Below are 23,604 nucleotides of genomic sequence, written 5' to 3' on the forward strand. Positions count from 1 at the left end.
CGATGGCAGGTGGGATGGAATGATCGGATGCAGAATGCAGTAAATGCACTGGAGGTTTTTAGACAGGTTCAGGCCGTAGTGAGCGTAATACCCTACTCATGTGTGGATGCTATAAATGTACTGAGAATGTCTCTCAAGGATGATGCTGGTTACAAGAATATTTGTCTATCCTAGAGCTTCGGGCTCCTTGTTCTTCGATGATCTCAACTTCTGTGTTTGTACTGAAGTGTTGTCCTTCTGTTACTTGTCTTTGAGTCTTCCGTGAATTGATCCCAAGATCTCGATTCGGATTCTGGGGGGACTCTTTCCGTGTCCACTGGCTCCTCTTAAATACTCGCCGGCGGTAGCGTGCCCAGAAAGGGAGGGCACAAGTTCCAAAGCACCATAAATGAAAAGCAACCATCATGGGCTACTGCACGAAGTGACGGGGAGGGTTGAAAACGCACCCCCGTCCGGTCTCGTTTGTCATGATGTCGTTCTGCAACGGGCGCCGCGAAGAGGGCCCACCGGGCAGCCACTGAACGACCCGGTGTGCCCGCCCGGTCTTGTACGCCTGACACAGCAGGGCGGCAGGTGGGGCACCTTGGGCCTCACGATGCTATCCCGAGGCGCGTCGGATGACGCGGGATGGGACCCGTGCATTAAATATCCCCACGCCCTCCTGTCAGAATGTGGCAGGGACTAACACCGAGCGTGGCGGGAGCAGTTGGAAGTGACAGGCCACGCGCCCTCTTAAATGCGGCATCAGGCCTTTCACTGGTTGACACCTCACCGCTGGACCACTGTGGGGGCCACCGGCGAAGGACTTCTTAGGCCGTCGGGGAACCGAGTGCTCGGGAGCCACTGTTCATAGCCCCGAGCACTCTCTCCCGGATATGCCCTTTCTTGGTCCTCGGGGAACCGAGTGATCGGGGATCACTGTTCGCGGTCCCGAGCACTCTCTCCCGGAATTGACTGTTCAGGTCCTCGGGGAACCGAGTGCTCGGGGGCCACTGTTCACGGCCCCGAGCACTCTCTCCCAGAACTAACTTCCTTGGGTCCTCGGGGTACTCGGGTGCTGGGGGGCCACTGTTCGCAGCCCCGAGCACACCCTTCCTGGTACTCGGCTTTTCTGGTCGTCGGGGGACTTGGGTGCTCGGGGGCTACTGTTTACGGCCCCGAGCACTCTCTTCCCGGCACTTGGTCTTCACGGATCATCAGGGAACTCGGGTACTCGGGGATCACTGTTCATGGCCCCGAGCACCCTCTCCCGGGACTTAGTCTTCTCGTACCTCGCGGAGATGATCCCCGTGGGAGGGCGCCACGTGGCAAATTGCTGATCTGGCCTCGGGACTCGGGGACCCCTGGTTCCCGATTCACCAACAGTCAAGGACATGCGGTGACCTACGGTGACAACAAATTTATGAAATCAAGAAAAGAAAGAAAACTCAAGGTATCTACGCCTAACCGAAGACCTTACTACGGTGGTGTAGTGCTAAGCACAATCCTGGACCTCATAAAGCTGCTGGGTCGGCTGGTCGAGGAGGACAGTCCAACAGTCAAGTCGCTGGTGCTCATCGTCCTGCAAGCACATTTGGATGCTTCTGCGATAGACTGGCCCTCCACTAGTCTCTTCCCCATTGTGTCGATGCTTGGCCAACAACAGCTTGATTGCTCCCAGTCTGGTCCGGGTGAGATTGGTCAGGGCGATGCTAGTCGACATTCTGCAGACTAGCGCTGCTTATACCCGACTATGAGCAGTCTGGTCACCACCTCGACTAGCTGGGCCGACATCGCCACCAGAAGGGTGGCTACCCGAAGTGGTGTTGGGCGGCGGAGAAGGTATGCTAGCAACAAGATCAACTTCCCGGGGGTTTTTGTGATCTCGTCGATTATCGGACACAAGACATCGACCTCGAGAAGACTCTGCGATGACGCAAACCATGAAACACTAACCCAGGAGAAGGCTTGAAGATGGAAGTTCTGAGAAAAGACCAAACATACTAATCTGATCTGAGGCCTCTTTGACAGGGGGAGTTCGCACAATGGAGAAGCATCTAGGGGGGCATCCTTCCTCGGGGATGCCACCATGAGGAATTTGGCCCGCGACTCGACGGCCTCGTTAGAGAGACCTACATAAGAGAGATACTTAAGACACCGCACAAATAAACAAAGAGCGTCATGGAAACGGTTGTGATATTACTTAAAGAGCTCTCCTAGGTGACATCATCACTCCTGGTGTACATATATGCTGGATGTGCTCTTTTTTGCAAAGAGCACAACCGGCGCTTGATGAAGTCACAGGCAACATCTGATCATGTCAGCCCAGCGTTTGTAAGGTTCTTGACCTAGGTTACGAGGCTCAATAGCTCTGGAGTGGTCATAGGGAGTTCCCCTAGCTCTCGAAGACCTATGTCGGTCTGTTCGACACGCAGATATTGTCCAAGGAATCCTCTGTCTTGAGGTAGAACCATTTTTCCCTCCAGCCCAACCATGACGACTTAAGGCCTATCTCAAGGTAGGAGCCTGCAATGCTATCACTAAGATGAAATCCGCAGCGCCTGGTGGCCAGTCCGGTCTGCAACCTGGCCATGTAAAAATACCTGAAGAGATCAAGGCATGGCTCGACCCCAATGAAGTTCTCGCACATGTGAGCAAAGACGCTCAACATGATGATAGAATTAGGATTAAGGTGGAGGTGAAAAATATCGTAGAAGTAGATGACGGTGGTGAAGAATTCAAAAAAGGACGACACGAGGCCGGCCAAAAAGAAAGAGGCAAATATCACGATCTTCCCCTTACAGGGAGCAAGCACATCTTCCCATGGGCGGTACCCCGAAGAAAGGCGGCGAGCGAGCAGACGGTTGTCGTATATCTGCTTCAGCTTTGCCGCAGTGCACTTGGACTTGAAAAAATCTGGCTCTTTACCGTGTGCGACGCCATTGGAGGCGGCAGGGGTGGCTGCAGGAACACGAGTGGAGATGGAGACGATAGGCTCTAAGTGAAAGTGCTTAGAGGTTGTGGGGGATGGCGAAAGGATTAGTGGGCAAACTTTGGCTTTCCAATTTATAGGGCCAGCATGATATCCCAACCGTCGCGCGGGGCTCAGCCATCTCGAAATTCGAAAGGCTGCACTTTGGAGGCCGAATTTCCCTCAGGTTCAGAGGAAATAAATGTCTCTCTCTCACACAATCTCTCTCTCTCTCTCTCTCTCTCTCTCTCTGGAAGTTTAAAACCTCCCCTCGGGATGCGGTTTTATGGGCCCGTCATGAAAGTGAACTACGTTGATGGCCACTCTTAGGGTGAACTCGTGTTAACCTAGGGCCTATGTGATACGACCAGGTCCACCCGCAACCACGTGGCAAACCACTCTGACCACTACATCTGCGAGGGAGCTTGGGGGCTACGGTCGGTGTATAGAATAGGGAGGTCCCATATTCTAAGGGCCTACACCACCTAATACCAGTTGATAGAAAAAAATTTCCTGGATCAGGGTCCCACCACGTGACCACTCTGCGCCTTTGCGACCAGGATCCTTACCACATAAGGGAATCCCGTGACCAACCTTTGTTGGTCGCGAGACAGGTACTCACCAAACCAATCTATTCTCATTAAATGTTTTCCACTCAAGTATTTTCCTTCCCTAGGCACTCCTCCCCAATGGGCAGGTCGTGGTCGGTGCAGAGGTGCCATGTCCCGTCCCATAGCATTAAATGTTACGATACAGGTTCGTAGGCGTGTCAAGCTGCTTCACAAGCGCACGTGTGAGGCCGATGATGGGACAGGGCAAAGCGACTGACTGGGGTGAGGTAAGCGTGGAGATGTCCAGCGGATGAGACGGGCTTGGCAACTTCATTAGAGCAAAAGGGGCACACGCATCGCCCCATTATAATAGCCTAAGTGTGGAAGGTTTAGCGATGATGGGTCGACTGCTCTTGGGCCCATTTGTAAGTTCTTCTTATAAAGAGGATAATGAGTCTAGCATGAGGGAGGGACTCATCTGTAGCTAGTCCACAAACATTGATAACAAATACATAGGACGTAGGGCTGTCATCCTTCGGGAGGTCTGAACCTGGATAACCCATGTGTTCTTGAGTTCATCACAAACACACGCATACCGTAAGCGTTGTTCACATGCCCATTGACTGGTATACCCCGTAATCATTGTCAGGGACTAACCCTCGACAGTTTTGAACTATATATTTTATGCTAATATTTTAGTTTACACCAGATTTAAGGAATTGACCCTTGATCATGCTTACGTGATGAGCAGTTCCATCCACCTCAGCTCTACATATTCATATGGGAGGGTGGAATGCTTTATCCAGATCAAGCTTTCTTTTTTTGGGTTCATTCTTCGTTGCCTGCTTCCCCTTTGGCCTCAAGTTGCTAGAGCTGCCTCTCCATATCGCGTAGGATGGTATCGAGTGTATAGCGTTGCTAACCATCCAAAATGTCAACATTCTACATGTAATCTGGCACTCTAATTACCTATTCACGACCGATGGTGAGGTAGACATGACCAGGGTCGTGTGGCGATGCAGGCGATGACTTGAACAGAGGTGACGACAATATATACATGTATGAAGAGGAGTGGCCATAGGCGGCAAATTGAGGTGGTGGCGTCAGTGAGGAATATAAGCATATGACGAAGTCTGCTATTGGTAGCACTTCGACTTTGGAGGCCCGATATAAAGAGACTGCTCTAACAACTTAAGGCTAAATGGGAAGCAAGCAACGGAGAATGAACTAAGAGGAAGAAAGTTTAGGTTGGAAATAACAGTCCATCCTCCTAGTTGAATTCATGGAGCTGAGGTGAATGTAGGTGCTTGTCACGTGAGCACAGTCAAAGACTCAATCCTTAGACACGGTACAAATTGAAAGTTTAGCATAAAATATATGGTTTGAAGTGACATTTATTGTTAGATGTGGTTCAAATGACACCAAGTGCACTAATATATAGTCCAAAGTGAAATTTGCTCAAAAACCAGATGACTTTCTCCTATTCAAGGATGTCTTTTCAACCAAACACACCCTAGTAATTCATCATCCGAACTGTACATATATGGTTTAAAGTGACATTTATGGTTAGATGTGGTTCAAATGACACCAAGTATACTAATATATAGTTCAAAGTGAAATTTGCTAAAAAAATAGATGATCATCTTCCATCTAGAATATGTTTCCCACCAAATACACCCTAGTAATTCATCATCTGAACTGTACATATGGGTCCTTGTCCAAAGCACACCAATTACCATCAGCACAAAAACAAGAGAAACCAAGCTCCATTTTTTCCAATTTACATCAGACTTCGAGGAGATAGATCCTCATAGTTCATCTCGGATATGAATTTGGGTTTGACGGCGGTGATATTCTAACGCGGTGTACAAATTGGTTGTACTTGAAATATTTACCTTGAATGTTAGAACAAACGTTTTGTTATGTGTTGGATGTGTTACTTTAGGGCGTTGCAAAAAACACAAAAACTTAGCAAAAATATCAAGGTTTTTAATATAGAGAAAAATTATTATTTGTCAACGAATAATGAGGCATTTTTTCTAGCCATCCTAAGAAATGAACTTTCTTGAATGTCATTGCTTCTAATTTTTATTCCTTGTTTGTCATTGCTATCATTTTTAGCTCATACTAGATACAGACGATGTGACGCTCTTCTAGGCCAAGAAAGGCCGCCTTGGTGCACAGAGACGAAGTCGCGGTCATCCGTGATGGGTGCTATGGAAGCAGGCATAAGGTGGTGGAGGTAGGGGAGGGAGACAGGGAGGAGGAAGCAGACTCGTCGTTCCACTTGGCCTGGTCCTCCTGGCAACCTGCCACTCGCTGTTCTTGCAGCAACTCTGGTGTCGAACATCTAGACGCGCCGGCACCGCTCTCGCCAACACACTCCTGTCAAGGCCAATATCGTCATTATTTAGAAAATGATATTTCTCATGGCAAACACGATGACAAATGTTGACGGAAAAATGATGAAAATTAGAAGCGATGACATATAAGAAAAGCTTAAATTTTCAGTGGCTCATATAACATGACCTTATCTTCTGATAGCAAATAAGAAATTTTCTCTTAAATATAAGCAAGATTAACTCGAAAGAAACACGATACTTTTGGAATTTTATCAACTATTATATACTCAATTTAGATCCTTTCAAAATTTAGGGAATGGAATCAAGACCAAGCTAATCCTTGTAATTTGCCGATGCCCTTTTATTTCATCACAGAGGATATCATAACCGAGTTTTACACGCAAATGGATCAGACCAAATTACAATAGAGTCAAATGAGATGAAGGCAATTGAAACCTAAGCCTGAAGCTCCCAGCAGTCTGACCACAAAACATTTCTTCAGTGAGCCCAATTTCAATGCAATCTATGTATCTACGGATGCATTTAGGAAACAGATGAGCCGCATTTTGTCAGGTACAATGGAAATTTCATTTGCAACAGTACAAGGGCCTCATAGAAAAGGAACTCAAGCCAGAGTTTGTAGTTTCTGATTTTAAAGCAACAATCAATAGCTGTCTTCATCTGTCTCAGGCCTTCGGAGGTAATACCGCACAGAATTGATCAGCACCTACACAAAAACAAGTTAAAGAATGCCAAGTGAACACACGTTAAAAGAAGTTAAGAGATATGAGTATGATGTTCCTTGAATGGCCAAGTATCTAGTTAAGACGTGACAATACCTGAGATAAAGAGCTGTTTAGTTTTGCGCCTCTGTAACTCACATGGAACTTGTCCTTGACAACCAAACCCTGCACAAGATATCAGATATGAGCTCAGGGACTTTTAGTGCCCTTAGCAACTAGAAGGGCAAGGCGAACCAAACATGATCATACTTCAGTATCAATCTCAGCTGATTCCACGTCAATGTTTGTGTCAGCGATGATCCTGATTATTTCCAGAAGTAGGCCAGGCCGATCAGCTGTCTCTATGTAAAGCATGCTGCATATGGTCAACCAAAACCAATGAGGAAAGCAAGACGTAGCATTGTATGAACAAAAAGATATACACGGCAAGTTCAGATTCTACTTCTGTGGGAAGTGATTCTTGGAGAAGGGAAAATATGTAATATGTTGAGATGTATAAAAGTTCAAACAGAAAAACAAACTATTAAGTACGCACAAAAAAAGATTCGAATCAGCAGATTCTTATGCGAAAAAATATAGGGCAAATAGAATACTGACTCCAGAGTGATACAGATTACAGAGTAAACACAGGCTGTAGGAGCCTATGCCTATCATGTTATTGGCCTGTCTGTGATACCTAAAATTTCTGTTCTCTAACCCAATCCATTTTTTTATAACTCCGCTTGTGCGAGAAGTGATGCATAGATCTTCCTCAGTCTTACCGCAAACTGGTGCTTCATAGCCTGGACACAGCATGGCCTAAACTTAAGAGGCTCTGGCTTATGCCTTGCCATACACCAATTGCTAGTGCATCTTAGGTTACTATAGAGATTTGGTAATTATCAAATTGTGTCGATATTAGATTTTATATTGATTTTTCGAATGTGTAGGACTGTTGCTAGGATACACCCATACAAATGGCCACATGGGCGTGCAAACAATAGGATTAGCATATATGACGTGCCACGTGCCAGCATATCATCAAACATGCAACACAACTATTATTCTATAAGTGATCATACATGCTTGAATCATGGTAAACAAACAGTATAACATCACTAGGAGCTAGCAGGATCAAACCTTCTTTTTGGTCCATCATCTTCAACAAGCACATGTGTTGCAATATCAATATCAACCTGCCAGTTCAAAGATCAAAGAAAGCAAATTCAGGCTGAAGGTATTGAAACAGAAAACCGATAGCATAACAACATAAATTTGAAGTCTAGCTGTTTAATATTTTCGGTGTCATAAAATCGACAATATTCACAAATTGTAATTGAAAAGATGTCTAGACCCAAAGGGTTTGCAACTGTAAAGCAACTGAAATTGCAGAATGAGAATATGCACTATACTTGCCTTCTTCTCAGGAGCTTTTATCCCAAAAAATTCACCCATTGCTAAGTTCTCACTGGATTCCTATGCACCAATTGACATGACTACCGTGTTAGTTGCATTCGAAGAAATAATAAAAAATATGTAAAGTAATAACAAACTAGAATCACAGACAAAAGTATCTGAAACATACAGGATGGTACTGCAGAAGGTTGTTAATGATGGTTAGCCGTATCTTTTCTAACATGTCAGGGTCCTCAACCTTGCGTCCCCTAGATACAAATAAAAGGGGGAAAATATTACAGTAGGAAATAACCCAAATAAAAATTCTTATGATTAATGACATGTGCTATAGCATTTAAATGAAATCTTGGTCCAAAAGTCCCTAGGTGGCAATCCTTTTTTTCCCATCTAAGAGGGATTTCAAGAAGGAATGTCAATACTCCTCATGATTGATGAGATGTGCCATACCATATATGGCAGGATTACATGATTATTATCTAATATTTCAGAAAACAATAGGCTAGTGGAAAGATAGTGGAGCTGTATTTTGAGAAATGCATGTGTGCACAGGGAAAGATTATAGTGTAGGAAACTGATCACATGGAAGCTGAATACATGCACGAGTATAAATGTATTGACATTGTGCACTTAAGCAAATCAAGGCATTTACATGAATACCCTCTTTAGTTTTCTATATAGAGACACACAACTAGATACTGTGTAAGAAAATACAGTAAACAGAAAGTGACAAACACCCACAATCGCATGATGTGGAACTTTGTTTGTGTGACAGCTGAGTCAGTTGTCACATTTCCTTTCGTGACATCAAGGCCCAGGTCCTTGAGTGCCGACATCTGCAAACAGTGAATACCAGGACAAAATAATTTACAAATACAACAGAAATTCAGGAATCACAAAAACATGTTTTTAGGCAGCACCAATCTAAAGGGTAAAGCATCAGATGAGTATATTAAATTTATACCGTGTCAAGTAGTGACCCCAAGCGGTCTCCAAAACTCAGCTGCACAATGGTTGCATCACGGTCTGATTCTTGATCTATCAGGACAACTGGCACTGGGACTCCCTCATCAGATGTCTGGGAAGAGCGGTTTCCCCAGAATACACATAAAAAGCATCAATCAGCAGCACAATGAATAAATCCACAAGTAGTGTTATAATAGCAGTATATAGAAGGAATGAAACACAATAGAAATAAAAAAAATGAATTTCCTAGATCCAAAATTGAATCAATTGAATATATCAGAATAGTAGCAGATTAGTAGTTTATATGCAAACATTGGGATGCAAACAGCTCTTGATGCATCAAATGTAAGCACGGTGAGACCTAATAGCGGCCTAATAGGCAAGTAAACATATGAAATCGAAACTACAAAGGCATGCTACTAGCTCCATATAAAGATCCATATGTTCCACATTCCACAAGATTGTGTAGGTATGAACAAAACAGTAATGTGAACATACCTTTGAAGAAGCTCCCAACACATTAACTGAGTTGATAGATTGGCAACAAATTCTAGGAAGATGGTAGCAGAAAAAAAAATGATTAGCACATATAAAATATAGGACATGATGGCTACTGCACATTACTTATCTATTCAGTATAATCCATATAACTGAGGAATTAAGAAACCATAGTACAAGAAAGGACATTGGTGAATCTGAACATATGCACTAAGTTGAGTGTTGAACAAACATATGAATAAATGGAAATAAATTAAAATACCTGATGTTGAATAGTTGGACCTTTTTCCCCCCTATTTAACAACGCATACAAACCCAATTTTCGCATGGTTGCTGATTACGAAACCAAAGATTTCCTCAAATTATAACACTAAATTTAAGATTTGTGAATAGTTCAGATGCCAATGAGCCAATTCTACTGGGGAACTTAGCATATGTGCAGGTACAATTTTCTATACCAGTCCAACAAATCATCAACCAACTCCGGAAATGGTTCTACTACAAACCCAAATTGAATTAGCCGAGTCAAACCATCTTTAGTCTAAGCAACAATTCCTCTCAGTACTACGCAAGTGGGCAGGGGGCACGATGATTGAATCCACGAATCTACAAACACCACCCTCCGATCACGATCCTCCCAGCGATTACGCCGAGTCCCCCGACGAGACAAGCAGAGGCGCAAAAAGGATCCCGCGCAGACCAGATCGCTCACCTCCGTGCGGTCACGAGCTGAGGAGGAGGAGATGCGCGGACGCGGAGGAACCCAGGCGGCGGCCGGGAGGCCGCGGCGGCGGAAGAGGCGGAGGGGACGCAGCAGTAGCGGTGGGAGGTGGCGAGAGCCATGGGTGGCATCGAGTCTCCGTCTCACTGGAGTGGAGTTGGGGAAGGCGAAACGGTGTGGTGTCGGGAGCAAATTTTATAGAAATTTGTGAAGAAAATATCTATATGAGATTTTATCTATACTCTGTATTCTGTAATTTAATGGTTAGATTAAAAGTAAAAAAATGAATGAACACGTATCGTTGAGATGGATTCTATAAAATTTAATAAAATTTATTTCTCATACTATCACATATCGATCTGCTGATCAAGCAGTGTGACGTGTAGATTATTTATTATGTTTACGTGCCACTTGGATGCCATTATTGGATGGGATGGGCCACTTCCCTTTTGCTTAGGAATGCAATTTTCTTTATTTGGACGGCTGTTGCGCTGTACGTCATCGAGGCTTTTCGTGAATATATTATTTCTGTGAGCATCTATTGCATTTTATTTTTATTTTTTATAGAGACCGTGACCCGTTTTCTGGATGATGACGTGGGAATGGATGGATTGATGATGATGAAGAAACCTAAATTACAATTTTGTGGACGTAGTTTACCTCTACTCGTCGGAATTAAATATAAGGTTTGTGTTTAGTATATGTCTTATACTCGTCAGAATTAAATATAAGGTTTGTGTTTAGTATATGTCTTATTAAGATAGTTTTTTTAAGTAGTAGGTGACATAAGTAATCGATAGTAACATATTTATGATAACTTGATTCATCTCTAAATATTGTATCTCTAGTCTTTAATAAATATTGTATGAATATATACGTATAATGATATAAATACGGAGCATAGACAAGGGCGGTAAGGGGCCAAACCCCCTATGCTTGCATGCATGCAAATTTTGGTTATCTACTAGTGAACCTATGCCCTTAGTTTCGGAATGTCATTGAATTTTTTCTTGGTAACAACTTTTTATTCGGAATTAGACATACTATTAATATTAGTGTTTAGTTGGTAGAATCACACACCTCATATTTTCTAGCTGAGCAGCCTATAAAAGCTAAAGAATTCTAAAAACTCACTGATCATCTATGTTTCAAATATTATAATTTTCTTTTTGGAACACAAATTTACTAAGTATTTTTTTTCTTACCAAACTTTACCAAGTTTAAAACATTTGTCTTTAATAATCATGATTAATGTTTTATTATTTTACTTTTTATTGACCTGAGCTCTAGCTATTTTCAATTATAGATATTTTTTAATAACTTTTATGATAGGCTCATATCAAACTACCAAAAGAAATATCAAGATGTTACATAGATAGATATCATCCATTATATAAAAGATCACACATTTGTTACTATGGATGAATTTGTATATAAATAAGAAAAATAATATTTTAAGCTGATCATGGAACATTGATTCATCACAAACATCTTTATTTTTTCTTCTAAAGAATAAAAATATATTAACCATTAAAAAACATATTTTTTATCAGAATTAATTCAATAGCTTCTAAAACCGATTCAAACATGTGACCTAATCGTGCATTTGGAAGTTGAACCGGTGTATCTAGAGAAAAAGAGATGACACTGGTCTAATGGCGTATAAATGGGCCGAGCTTACCCGAGTTAGGAGGAGTGGCCCGTAGGGCGTCAGCCTGATAGTACGATGGCCCACTCTATCAGTCCGGCAAGAAGGGTAAGAAACTCCTCCGTCCCCGATGATGCCGGGAGTAAGGATGGCAAATGAATCTAGACTTGTCGAGTTGTACCGTTCCGTATTCATATTCGTGTAAAAAAATTACGTCTATTATAATATTTATACTCGCACACAGGTACGATATTTATTTATACCTGTATCTGTACGGGTAACAGGTACCCAACATATTACCCACACCCGAAAACTCATCCTCAATGATCGGGAGGGGCGACAGAGGGTGAGGCGGCAGGTAGGGATGATGGAGGAGGGGGCAACGGCGACGAAAACCACTGGGAGGGGCGGCGGAAGCCCACCTAGACCCAACTAATCTAATTAGGTACACGAAGGCCCAACTAATCTAATTAGGTACACGAGTACGGGTAGTAGGATAACGAATATGGATAGGGTAGTAAAAGAACGGATCCATACCCGCTCTACCCGATAGGTAACGATTTTCCCCGTAAATAGACCTGCGGGCACAAGAAATGGTCCATACCTAATCTTCAATGGAATAATTATCCACCGAATTTTGGGTTTGGAGACCCGGGAGCAAATGGAGGGAGGACGAGGATCCATCCACCCATGCCTCCATGGTCATGGCCGTCTCCTATTCCCCCGCGCTCCGAGCCTCCGACCCCAGACGCGTTCCTCACCAGGCGCCGCCACGCCTAGCTGCCGAGGTAATCCCGAACAATTGCTCCCCTTCGATCCTCTCGCGCGCGGACATCAACGTGGTTCTTGAATATTGCCGTCAACCTCTCTCGATCCATTTCCTTGGTTTGTAACGTTTGGATCGGCTGGATCTTGGCTGAGTGATTTCATCTAGGTAGGATCTATTTCACTGGCTTGTCGCTCTCTAAAATGGTAGAATTTCCATGAGCCACATACTCTGAAAGTGAGACAGATGGCATATCAGACAACCAAACACATGTTTTAAATTCTTGTTAATTTAATTCCTTTTCCTCCTTATAACAATCACTTGTCTGGATTGGTCAGTGAGCACGAGTTTGCTCGATTCGACCGAATTCTGTATGCCACTAGTGTTTTTTCTTATGGAAGTCAGCTTTCACTCTCCATTTCTCTGCAATTGCTATCTGAGTGGAAAAGTATCTGCTGATGAAAACCTTTGTGCAGATTTGACCTTGATAATGCAAAAAAAAGCGGCTTTAATTATTGAAGACAACAATGGGGATATCCAAGGTGACTAGCATCGCTGCAGCAGCTCTTCTTGTCACATCTATTAGTTTGTGGGAGATGGGCATGAGAATTGTTGTGTTTCCTTTCCTATCAACCAGTTTTGTTTCCTGCATTGTCACTTTGGCATCCCACAATGCCATCAACATTCCTTGGATCTTGGAGAAGAACTCAGTGGGCAGATTTCCTATTTGGTCCTTTCTTGATGCTTGCTCGGGCATATGCAATCGTGAAGAGATTCACGAGGAATAAGTCTGTGTATGACAAGATTGCTGAAGGTCTATATCTTGGGGGATGGCCGTTTCTGTTGAAGCATTTGCCCCCTGGAGGCCCATCTGTCATTGATTGCACTTGTGAACTGCCTAAAAGTTCCTTTGTTCCAGAGCGCCGGTACCACAGCAAATTGAACTAGCGGCATGCTGGGCGTGCGAAAAGAGATCCGAGGGGAAACCGGTTTATGTCCATTGTGCCTTTGGTTAGTAGTGATTTATCTTTTGCTTTACTCTCAACTTATGCAGATAATTAATATTTTTTTTTATGAATACACAGAAGAGTTACATATCTTTATATTAAGTAGGGAAAAAAACGTCATCGAGTCAGAACAACAACCTCCAAGAGGTCAGGCACAGAGGTACATGGCTTAAGTTGGGGTTCAAATACAAAAGGAGTAGCTACCTAACAATAATAAGCTATAACAAGCTGGATCCTATAGAACCGAGCCCTAGGTTCGCAGCCTGATCAAAATGGCTGACAACTTCTGCGCTCCAGCCGCGCACCACTGTTCAACGTCCTCCCATATGAGGCCCAGTAAAGCGTTGGATGAAATGCGCCGGCTGTTGAAGATGACATCATTACGAGAGAGCCAAATACGCCAACACGTTAGAAGGATGAGGGAGTCCAACCCTCTTTGGAGTTCGCCTGCCATGCGCCCACAGATATCATGCCACCATTCGATCAGCGAGGCCTCGTTCGCGTAAGCTTGAATCCCAAGCACTCTCCACCAAACCTCCCGCACCAGAATGCAATGCAAGAACAAGTGTTCGGTCGTCTCCGGTAAATGCGAGCAAGAGTCATCTTCTTGAAGGCCATGTTTCTTCCTTCGAACCGCGGTCCAGAGCCGGCCATGAAGACCCAGCCAAGCAAAGTGTTTGACCTTCGTCGGTGCCCAAGCTTTCCAAAGCAACTGAGCGCCTTCGAACCCGATGGAGCCTTGGAACATAAGGTGATATGCAGACTTTGCCGAGTAGGAGCCGGAAGGACACCATTTCCATTGTATCTGATCAGGCTCGTCGCTGAGCTGGGTTGAATTAAGCCGAGACCAAAGGTGCAAGAACTGGGAAATGGCAGCCACGGAGAGAGGGCTGGAAATCTCCCTCACCCAGGAATGATTGTTGAGGGCGTCCTTGACCGTTGTAGACTTCAACTGGGGAGGAGCAATGCAGCAGGAGAGGTCCAGCGCGGACATCCAGATGGGTGTGTCGTCAAGCCATGCATCGGTCCAGAAGAGGGTCGATTGGCCATTGCCGATGATGAATTTGGCTGAAGCGTTGAAGAGGGTCGTGACTTCACGCTCATGGGTCAGAGGAAGGCTCACCTAAGGCTTAGAAGGATCTGTGCGTTGCCACTAAAGCCATTGAAGGCGAAGTGCATAGCTGGCGAGCCGGAGGTCCTGAATTCCTAGCCCGCCATAGATTAATGGACAGTAAACTCTGTTCCAGGCCAGAGCACAGTAACTTTCGGTCATCTTCTTATCTCTTGCCCAAAGGAAGGCTTTGCGTAGCTTGTCAATTCCGTTGATCACCCATGGAGGTACAGTAATGGAAATGATCGTGTGTAAAGGGGTGGCAGACAATATCGTTCGGACGAGCGAGGCCTGTCCTGCTCTGGAGATGAGTTTTGCCTGCCATGTTGGTAATCTTGCAGCCACTTTGTCCACCAAAGGCAGGAGGTGGGATTTGCGCAGCCGGCCAGTTGTCAGAGGAGCTCCCAAGTATTGGATAGGGAAGGTGGACAATCCGCATGGGAGGATATTATTGGCGGTGCTCAAGTCATGGTCATCACATCCAATTGGGACGGCCGCACACTTGTCCAAGTTTGTTCGCAGTCCGGACATTTCACCGAAGAATTGCAAGATGTCCAAGTGAGCATGTATGCCTCGAGCTGTAGGCGACATGAAAATGACTGTGTCATCAGCGTAGAGAGACCAGCGGTGACGAATGGAGTTGTGCCCCGTAGTGTCCAGAATGCCAACCTCACCAGCTTTAGTCAGAAGCCGGTTTAATGTGTCCATGGTCATCACAAATAAGAACGGGGAGAGGGAGTCCCCATGCCGTAGTCCTCGCGCGTGAAGGACTACATAATTAATATAATGATTGCATCTTGATGATCTTGTTATGTACATAAATTGTATTCCTAGTATCGAAACACTATATTAATGTTATGTTTTTCTTGCTTGATTGACACATTAGGTCATGGAAGAAGTATTTGTGTCATGTGTGCAATTTTAGTAGCGCTGGGTTTTGCTGAAAACTGGAAAGATGCTGAGAATATCATCCGTGAACGAAGAAAGATAAAAATGAACGCTCTTCACGGGAAAAACTTGTAAGAGTGGTCCAAACATCGAGTTTCTCAGAAAAAAGGAAAAGTAGTTGTAAGTCAAAACATTTTCATTGGGATGTACGTGTCTTATGATGTAAAATACTGTTTGAAACATCATAACATGGCACATTTGTTTAGGCCCGGTGTAAGTCTGTAACTTCTTGATTTCAAATAATTCAATGCACACGGCAATCATTTGTACACGGGAGATATCTTCTGCTGTTAACTCTTACGAACGCTCGCTAGCTGTATATGGTAGAGCTCCTGTGAGTCACTCCTTCCGGTCACAGCATATATGTTGGCTCGAAATGGTACCCACTGTCGTGCACTGTACAATCTTATTTATTTTGGAAGCAATGATCTTTGCCCCCTCTTGTTAATTGACTGTGAGCGGACAATATTCTGAATGTTTTGTTTTATGTAATCAAATAGGTGGATATAAATACAGATTACAGCATAGTAACCAAGTAGTTATAATTGCTGAATGAGTTCTTTCATTACGTAGGAAGAGCTGTTTCTAATTTTTTTTTAAGAACCGGGCCCCCTTACTCGGGGTTTTCTTTGGAGACGAGACGGGGTGTGCGACACTCGGGGATCAAACCCGGGTGGGCTCGGCCACTCCCTGTGGCTTTGCCAATCGACCTCCGTGCTCGTTCGCCTGTTTCTAGAATTTAGACTGGACAGAACCAAAAGAATGCGGGTGCGGTACTGGACAACAAATTCTAGCTGTTCTTTTTCTCCACAGTGAACTAAACAATTTCACAGGAAATTCTTCACATTGTCAGAAACACTGCCCCTGATATATTTATACGGCTCTCAGATATCTGCTAGTTACATCCCAAAAAACTTCTCTTCTCAGTCGTTTTCTCTTGTTCCTACGTCGAAGGTTAGTTCCACAATATTTGTGAATCAGAAGGCTGAAAATTGGTTTTGGGATGGTTGTGCCGCAATGCTTAGTTCTCCACAATTGCCTTCATCTGTCACCAGTATCCTGCAGGCAATACAGGCACCACCAATAAATATATCCGGGGAAGCATCCAGAAATATAGTACTACAGCTATTCAGCTAATTCTTTTAGAGCTTTATAGAATCTAGTTAGTTGGCTGAAGCAAATTGAAATATCTAGAGAGTGACAGAAAACCATGTTTATTCCTTATAGCATGGCCTTTCTTTTTTTTTTTCTTTTTTAATTTTGGCGAAGGAACATGGACATTATTTGCTGTCATGGTTGCTTGCTGACTTTTGATTGCTAATAGGAGGGTGGTCCATTCCATGCTGATTTAGTAGGGCACATCTTGGTATATTAATTTAGATTCCTCATGCATGTACAGAACCCTGAATCATATATTCATGTCTTCTTGAATTTGTCCAATCATTGATGAAATCATGAAACACTTCCTTCAACAACTAGAGGTTTGGTACTTCTTTCTTAAATCGACTAAAGGTAGGGGACTGAAGTTGGAACTGTATAGTGCTTACTCTCGAGGACGAGAAGCCCAGAGGGAACTTAGGGCACGAAGGCGGTTGTGGTACTCGCCAATGGCCAAGAAACATCGAGCTGCCTGCCTAACTGTCAGAATCCTGTGCATCTGATGAAGAGTCTGCTGCCTCAAGTTATCAGCCTGGAAATTACACGTAGAGTTTTAGCACATGTTGCAGGAACATTACTCGTAGCATCTCTATTAATTGAAGCAATCGCTACTAATCAATAAACTTGTTTTCCTTACTCCATGTTACAATTATTCAGATGCTTTCCAAAAGGATATCGTTACATGCTTAGTTGACAAGTCATTTATTTCTACAATGTAGAGACATCAGACGTCAACATTTATAAATGTTGATGGCATAATATATTAGATATGAGTAAGTTGGCAAACTCTGGATTAATTAAAAATTGACATTATCTCAAAAGGACAGTTGTTTTTTTTTTTTTTGGCACAACTAGCGGTAAAACTGATGAGGTTTAACATGATAGCGGTGTGACCAAACAAATAAAGTTGCCCTGAATGCTGTATCGCTGTGACCATTTTTAGCTCCTACAAGTTCTATCAGGTGGTTTATCGCTCATCTAAAGTTTAACTCCTACAAGCTCATCTAAACTTATATCAAGTGGTTGTGAGGTTTTTAGACCCGGTTTTCCTAATAAACTAGATCAATTCTCTTCTTCTATGAAAAAAATCCGTAATGCTCTTCTCGTCCTATAAAAATGACATAGTGAGCAAGGTTCAAGATTTGGTGAGAAACCATAACCTGTGTTACAAAACCTTCAAGGTTGGACAGCTTGCCGAGGGCAAGGGCCATTTGACCCATGAAGCTCATGTTGGCGTCGTCAATCATAGATCCACCGGCCATTGTGTCAGCTAGTGACTGATGCAGCTGCTCCAGGCCCTGGGAGAGAGCTTCCTCTGCCTGCTGTGATGACTGTCGAAGGTTGTAGATTCCAATCACTTGCTGTTCAGTCAGGGGATCTAGCTGGGGCAGCAGTGTCTGCAATAACATGAGAAAATATGTAGTGAAATTAAGAAAACCACACATGTACTTAGAGGATGAGCCCAGATTTTGCTTAGTTCATTTTTTGATGGGTGACCTATTTTCTTGTCATATCTAAGTATCGAGTGAGCTTTGTACTTGATGTCAGCTTCAGGTGCATTTTCTGACAAGATCCACCTTGATTCAGCTTATCAATCCAGGAGAGTATAATCATGTATGTATTGTGCAGGCAGTTTGGTATAAGATGTTTCATTCAGATTTCAGACACGAGCTCATACCTTGAGCAGATCGGAGGGCCTGAATCCACCCATCCAGAGGAAGCAACGCTCGGCCGGGGACGCCCACATCCCGGTGATGAGGTGGAAGACGTCTGACTTGGCCGCCATGGCCTTGAGACGGAACAGCTCGTCGTAGTGCGTCAGGGCGTCGTCGAGGATGGCTCTAAGGTCGCCATCCGGCAAGTGCGCATGCAGGGCGCCGTGCAGCTCGGCCATGCGCCGGCCGTGGTCGTCCAGCCACCGGGCGTACTCCATGTCGAACATCGCGGCGCCTGCACATATGGACGTCGCTGTCAGACAAGTGGACCATAACCTCCAGCAGTGACCAATGGTACATGCAGATCCTAACTACAGCTATAAACTTGTATGCATGCACTGACAAGAAGTCTGAGAAATGAGAATCAGATTAGGCACCTGAGCTGTTGTTTGCACCTGGAGCTCCTCCAAGCAAGAGGCCCTACGCAAAACACACGAGTTCAGATTGCATTGGGTTCAGATGATCAGTTAGCAGTCAGCACGCAAAAGCATTTGAATAAAAGTACCTGGGAACGGGCCCGCTGCATGTCCTGTTCCATCTGAGCAAGCTTCAGCTTGCTACTCTCAAGCTGCTGAATGTAAGCCTATGGCACATTGACAAAAGTAACTGTCAAGAACTTGCCAACTCACTGCTGAAAAACTTCAGTTTCCAAGTAGCTGATGCTCAAAACATTCACCTTCTTCCGCAGCCGGCTCTTGCGTGCAGCTTCTCGGTTCTGAGCAAGCCTTCTGATTGTCTGCTGACACCAAGAGAAGATCAAACTCATTATCTAGGACTCTCAGATACTGCATGCGTATCGTCATTAGCTTTCATTGCATGGCCCTGAGCATGCACTACTGTAAAAAGGTTACTGAATGAGCCAATTAGAGACCTTTGGATCAAGTGTCTTGTCAGTCCTTTGAGTGGAACTTGTTGCCGTATTCTGCATGCCAAGTGGACACGAACAAGTCACAACATGTAAATTAGGACACCTGAGTACAATTAGACAATAGGAGAGAAATGAAATAACAATTTGTGATTCATCTATGTGTGGCTATGGCGTAAACAATATCTAGTAGGATCTCGACAGAGCACGTCACATCGATCAGAAATTAAAAAACAGTCGTGTACATTTGGTGGAAGCCACCCACTCTTACAACAGACAAAACTTGGTTTTGCTTTTTGTTTATGTTGCTGTCGCGCTCTAATTTGCAAAGTTCTCTTTCGGTTTGTTGTGAATCAATCAGTTCATATATATATATACACACACAGCGAGACTATTCGCACTGTGCACATTCTCAGTTACAACCCGAAACACTGTGAGTTATAACTTGTTAGGTAGATCAGTTACAACTTCACGTCCAGAAATACATAATTGCAACACGAGAAGCTAACACTGTAAGTTATAACTTGTTATTCGCACTGCGCACATCCCTCAGTTACAACCCGAACACTATGAGTTATAATTTGTTAGGTAGACTAGTTACAACTTCACGTCCAGAAATACATAATTGCAACACGAGAAGCTAACACTGTGAGTAACAACTTGTTATTCGCACTGCACATATCCCCCAGTTACAACTCGAAACACTGTGAGTTACAATTTATTAGGTAGACCAGTTATATCTTCACGTCTATAAATGTATAATTGCAACACGAGAGGCTAACACTGTGAGTTATAACCTGTTATTCGCACTGCGCATATCTCCAGTTACAACCTGAAACACTGTGAGTTACAATTTGTGGGGTATACGCAGATATGAACATAATAAGCATACTTATCCACACCTACTACAATAAAAGATCATCAGACTAGAATGACTGGTTCCTATTTTAAGGGAACTAGAATGACTAGTTCTTGCAGAAGATAATGCTCATAACTCTACAGGTAAGTTCAATCGAAGGAAAATTTTCTGAGATAAATTAACATATTCCCCATCTAACACGATCATTACACGGAACACTAGTTCCCATGTAAGAAGCATTATGATTTATGAGATCAAGTTGAACGTTTCTAATACCTATAGGGGGCTAGGGGCTAAAAGATTCACCTAAGTTGTTGGGATTGACGATCTTGGGAGCAGCAAGATCATAAATGCACTGGAATAATGTGTTCTTCTACCAGCAGGAGCATGCAGCTGCATGAGCATCTTGGAAGTTGTGGCCTTGTGGGCTAGCTAGCCAGCGACACGAGGCCAGACTAGGGAACAAGATATACATTGCATTTGTATGATAAGGATGAGCAGGAGAGATCGACGCAGAAGCAAAGAACACATCCAAGAAGTACATCAAACCATCAAGAAACTGCAAGATGCTGCGATTGATATCACAAAAATGCCTACCTTGTGTTGCTGCTGTGAAACTTGATCAAACTGGCTTGCCATGTTTGCTACTGCTCCGTGCTGATCCGAAGAGGCCTTGTGGTCGCTGTTGTTCTTGCTGCTGCTTTCCGAGTCTGTGCTATCTGCTGTCGCATTTGAACCCTCCTAAAGTGCAAAAGCAAAAGGCAAGAGCTCGGAACTCAGCTGTAACTCCACCTAACTCGTGTGTTATTTCTACTACTAGCTAGATGTACAAACAATAGTTCTTCAAAAAATAACATGTACAAACAACTGTATATCATAGCTACTCCATACCTTGGGTGTGTGAAGAGACCTCATAGGCCAAGACGGGAAGATGTCCAGTGTAGGAGGTGGCCTAGCTGCTGCTGTTGCAGCTGTAGCAGTAGTGGCAAAGGCTGCAAGAAGATATCATAGGGGAGGAGATCACGACATGTATCCGAAGTACCAGAGGTGAAACTGAAAGTATGCATTGGGATCACAAGAAAGGGAAGTGGGGGCCATTGTGGCAGTGAAAGTGAGTGGGATTTATTCGCTTTGAGCTGTGCCTGCAGAGAGCCAGAGAGTTGGTAGTGTGGTACTTGTACTACCATGGAGACTTGTTGCCCTTTAGAGAGAGAAAAGGAAGGGTAGAGAGAGAGAGGAATCACAAGGTAGTCACAAATCAAATAAGTAGCACAGTTGCACAACTGCTGTTCTTGCATGATTGCTTTTGACTACAATGCCCTAACCTCTTGTAATTGTAATAGTGCCTCACGACGTTGTGTATTTTTGGCCTTGCTCGGCCAGAGAAAGAGAAGGTTGTGTGTTTTTTTTTTTTTTGGTCTTGGTCAAAGCCAAAGAGAGAAGGAGGGGAAGGGGGGGGGGGGAGCTGCGTACGCATGGTGTCTCCATGATGAGCTGTGGAGGTGGTTGCTGCTTGTTGAGTCCTCCTGAGTGTGGCAACCTGATGCATGAGAGCCTCTTCTAGCTCTCCAAAATAGGTAGCTCCTTCCTGGTCACTACTAGGCACGCGAAAACCATTAGAGGTAGAGCAAAAACATTTGTCCAAAATGATCTACACAAAGATTCGTCTTTAAGTCATGCAGGAAGCATAAGAACGTTAATTGGGGGAAAGAAGACGACCAATATGACAAATGAGATGAAATGCAGAGATAAACTAGGACCGAGCAACTCATATCCATATTTTCCTAAACTTGGAAACAAGCGCAAGATGCAGCTCATGTATCTTGTTCGCCGAAAGAGAAAAAGAGATGGCATACACAAAAATCAGGAGAGAGAGAGAGAGAGAGAGAGAGAAAAGTTCTTACAAGAAGTTTGCAGTAGGCGCGAAGTTGACCATGGCGCCATGGAAGCCATAGCTGCCAAGAACACAAGGATCCTGCCTTGAATGACTAGAGCTACTACTGGCCTCTCCCATCCTATGAAGCACACTCAGCTCCAACGAGATCCAGGTGCGTGTCTTCCAGAACCTCAAATCCTTCTACTTGTAGATTAACAAGCAACCTGGCTTCTGCATTCGTAACTCAAAGAGAATCCGATCAGCCATGGGCCCATGATCACTGCTACATACAACTAGCTCAGCAAATACATGTTAAGAAGATGGAGTCAAAGAACGTACCTGCAGGGTTGAGGTTTCTACAACAAGCAAGAGCGCAAAAGAGACCAAGGTGGCTACGAGGACAAGCAGTCCTGACCCTTTCTGCTCTGAGTTGATCTTGCTCACACACAGCTTCTTGATATATCTGGTAGTGTAATAGTTCGGTTTCTATACCGGTGCTAATCCCACAGTTCAGAGGAAGATCTTGTCCTTTCTATAGGCCGATTTTGTAACTTTGTTCTTCCATGGCCAGAGAGGGGGGGGGGGGGGGGGGGGTTATAGGGTCTTGTCCTCACTTGAAGGCTTTTGTCATGAAGCCACAGGAATCCCATGCTGCACTCTTATCACATTGGAACTGACTGCTCTCCCTGGTTGGCACCAGGCCCCCAGCAATTCTCTAAATTTCTCTTTCTTTATTTCATGCTTACCCTTCTTTGTTCCAAAGATTGAAAGGAAGACCTGTGGCCAGTGGGTGGATGAATGTGGGCTGAAGTATTCTATTTCAATTGAGAGTTGTTGAAAGGATTACAATCTCACGATGTTGAGGGCATAATATTTTGGGCCATTGAGATGTGTAGTTGTTCCTTTTAAGATTAAAAATAATTTATTAGAGCAAATTCTACATCTCCACATTATCTATCTAATTTAGGCTTCGACCATGTCTGCGATCTCTGATTTCGACTCAGGATCATATGTCAACAATTCCTCGCGCTCCGTCCTAAAGTCCTACCTTGATTTATACACATGTTCCCGGCCCCATGATGTGTACTGTCTCATCTAGCTCTAGTTCGAAGATAAAATAGCCAAATTAACTAAAAAGCATTATATTAAGATAAACCTACATATCAAACAAGTCTACCTTTAAGGAAATCTTATATCGATGTATTGTTCAATATTCATGTCAAAGCCCAATAATTCAGTACGAAAATAATGCAGAAACCAACTTGACAAGGTAACAACAAAGTAGTCTTTGATCTCTGATTTTAATTTTCTCGTTACTGTCCCCTGTTAAAGAGTCAACATCCATGGCTTGTCAAACTATACCTAAACCCACACCAATCAAATAATATCCATATCCAAAACGCGCGAGCTAACATATTAAATTCCTAAGTCCAGTGTTAAGTCTAATCAATAGATTTGCTTTGCTAGCTAATATGCCACTTGTCATTG

The 23,604-nt window shown here is 43.8% G+C and overlaps 2 protein-coding genes and 1 pseudogene across 2 annotated transcripts; 1 reads left to right on the plus strand and 2 right to left on the minus strand.

Moving 5' to 3' along the window:
- Positions 1 to 6,177: 6,177 nt before the first annotated feature.
- On the minus strand, positions 6,178 to 10,361 carry LOC133905096 (ACT domain-containing protein ACR12-like). Its single transcript, XM_062346805.1, has 10 exons — positions 10,155 to 10,361; positions 9,443 to 9,494; positions 8,943 to 9,056; positions 8,720 to 8,814; positions 8,151 to 8,229; positions 7,982 to 8,041; positions 7,706 to 7,761; positions 6,836 to 6,941; positions 6,683 to 6,751; positions 6,178 to 6,570 (listed from the first exon to the last, which is right to left on the minus strand). Exons 1-10 carry the CDS (start codon positions 10,292 to 10,294, stop codon positions 6,508 to 6,510), a joined length of 834 nt encoding a protein of 277 aa, XP_062202789.1. The 5' UTR covers positions 10,295 to 10,361; the 3' UTR covers positions 6,178 to 6,507.
- Positions 10,362 to 12,431: 2,070 nt separating this feature from the next.
- LOC133904346 (uncharacterized) lies at positions 12,432 to 13,636 on the plus strand (annotated as a pseudogene).
- A 2,818-nt stretch (positions 13,637 to 16,454) lies between these two features.
- On the minus strand, positions 16,455 to 22,677 carry LOC133904896 (transcription factor TGAL4-like). Its single transcript, XM_062346538.1, has 13 exons — positions 22,456 to 22,677; positions 22,145 to 22,347; positions 21,714 to 21,835; positions 21,132 to 21,232; positions 20,838 to 20,981; positions 19,388 to 19,438; positions 19,193 to 19,252; positions 19,022 to 19,099; positions 18,894 to 18,936; positions 18,480 to 18,751; positions 17,962 to 18,198; positions 17,191 to 17,333; positions 16,455 to 16,702 (listed from the first exon to the last, which is right to left on the minus strand). The coding sequence occupies exons 2-13, from the start codon at positions 22,252 to 22,254 to the stop codon at positions 16,621 to 16,623; spliced, it is 1,443 nt and encodes a 480-aa protein (XP_062202522.1). The 5' UTR covers positions 22,255 to 22,347; positions 22,456 to 22,677; the 3' UTR covers positions 16,455 to 16,620.
- Positions 22,678 to 23,604: the final 927 nt, after the last annotated feature.

The sequence above is a fragment of the Phragmites australis genome, chromosome 22, assembly GCF_958298935.1.
Source record: "Phragmites australis chromosome 22, lpPhrAust1.1, whole genome shotgun sequence".
NCBI classification, from domain to species: Eukaryota; Viridiplantae; Streptophyta; class Magnoliopsida; order Poales; family Poaceae; genus Phragmites; species Phragmites australis.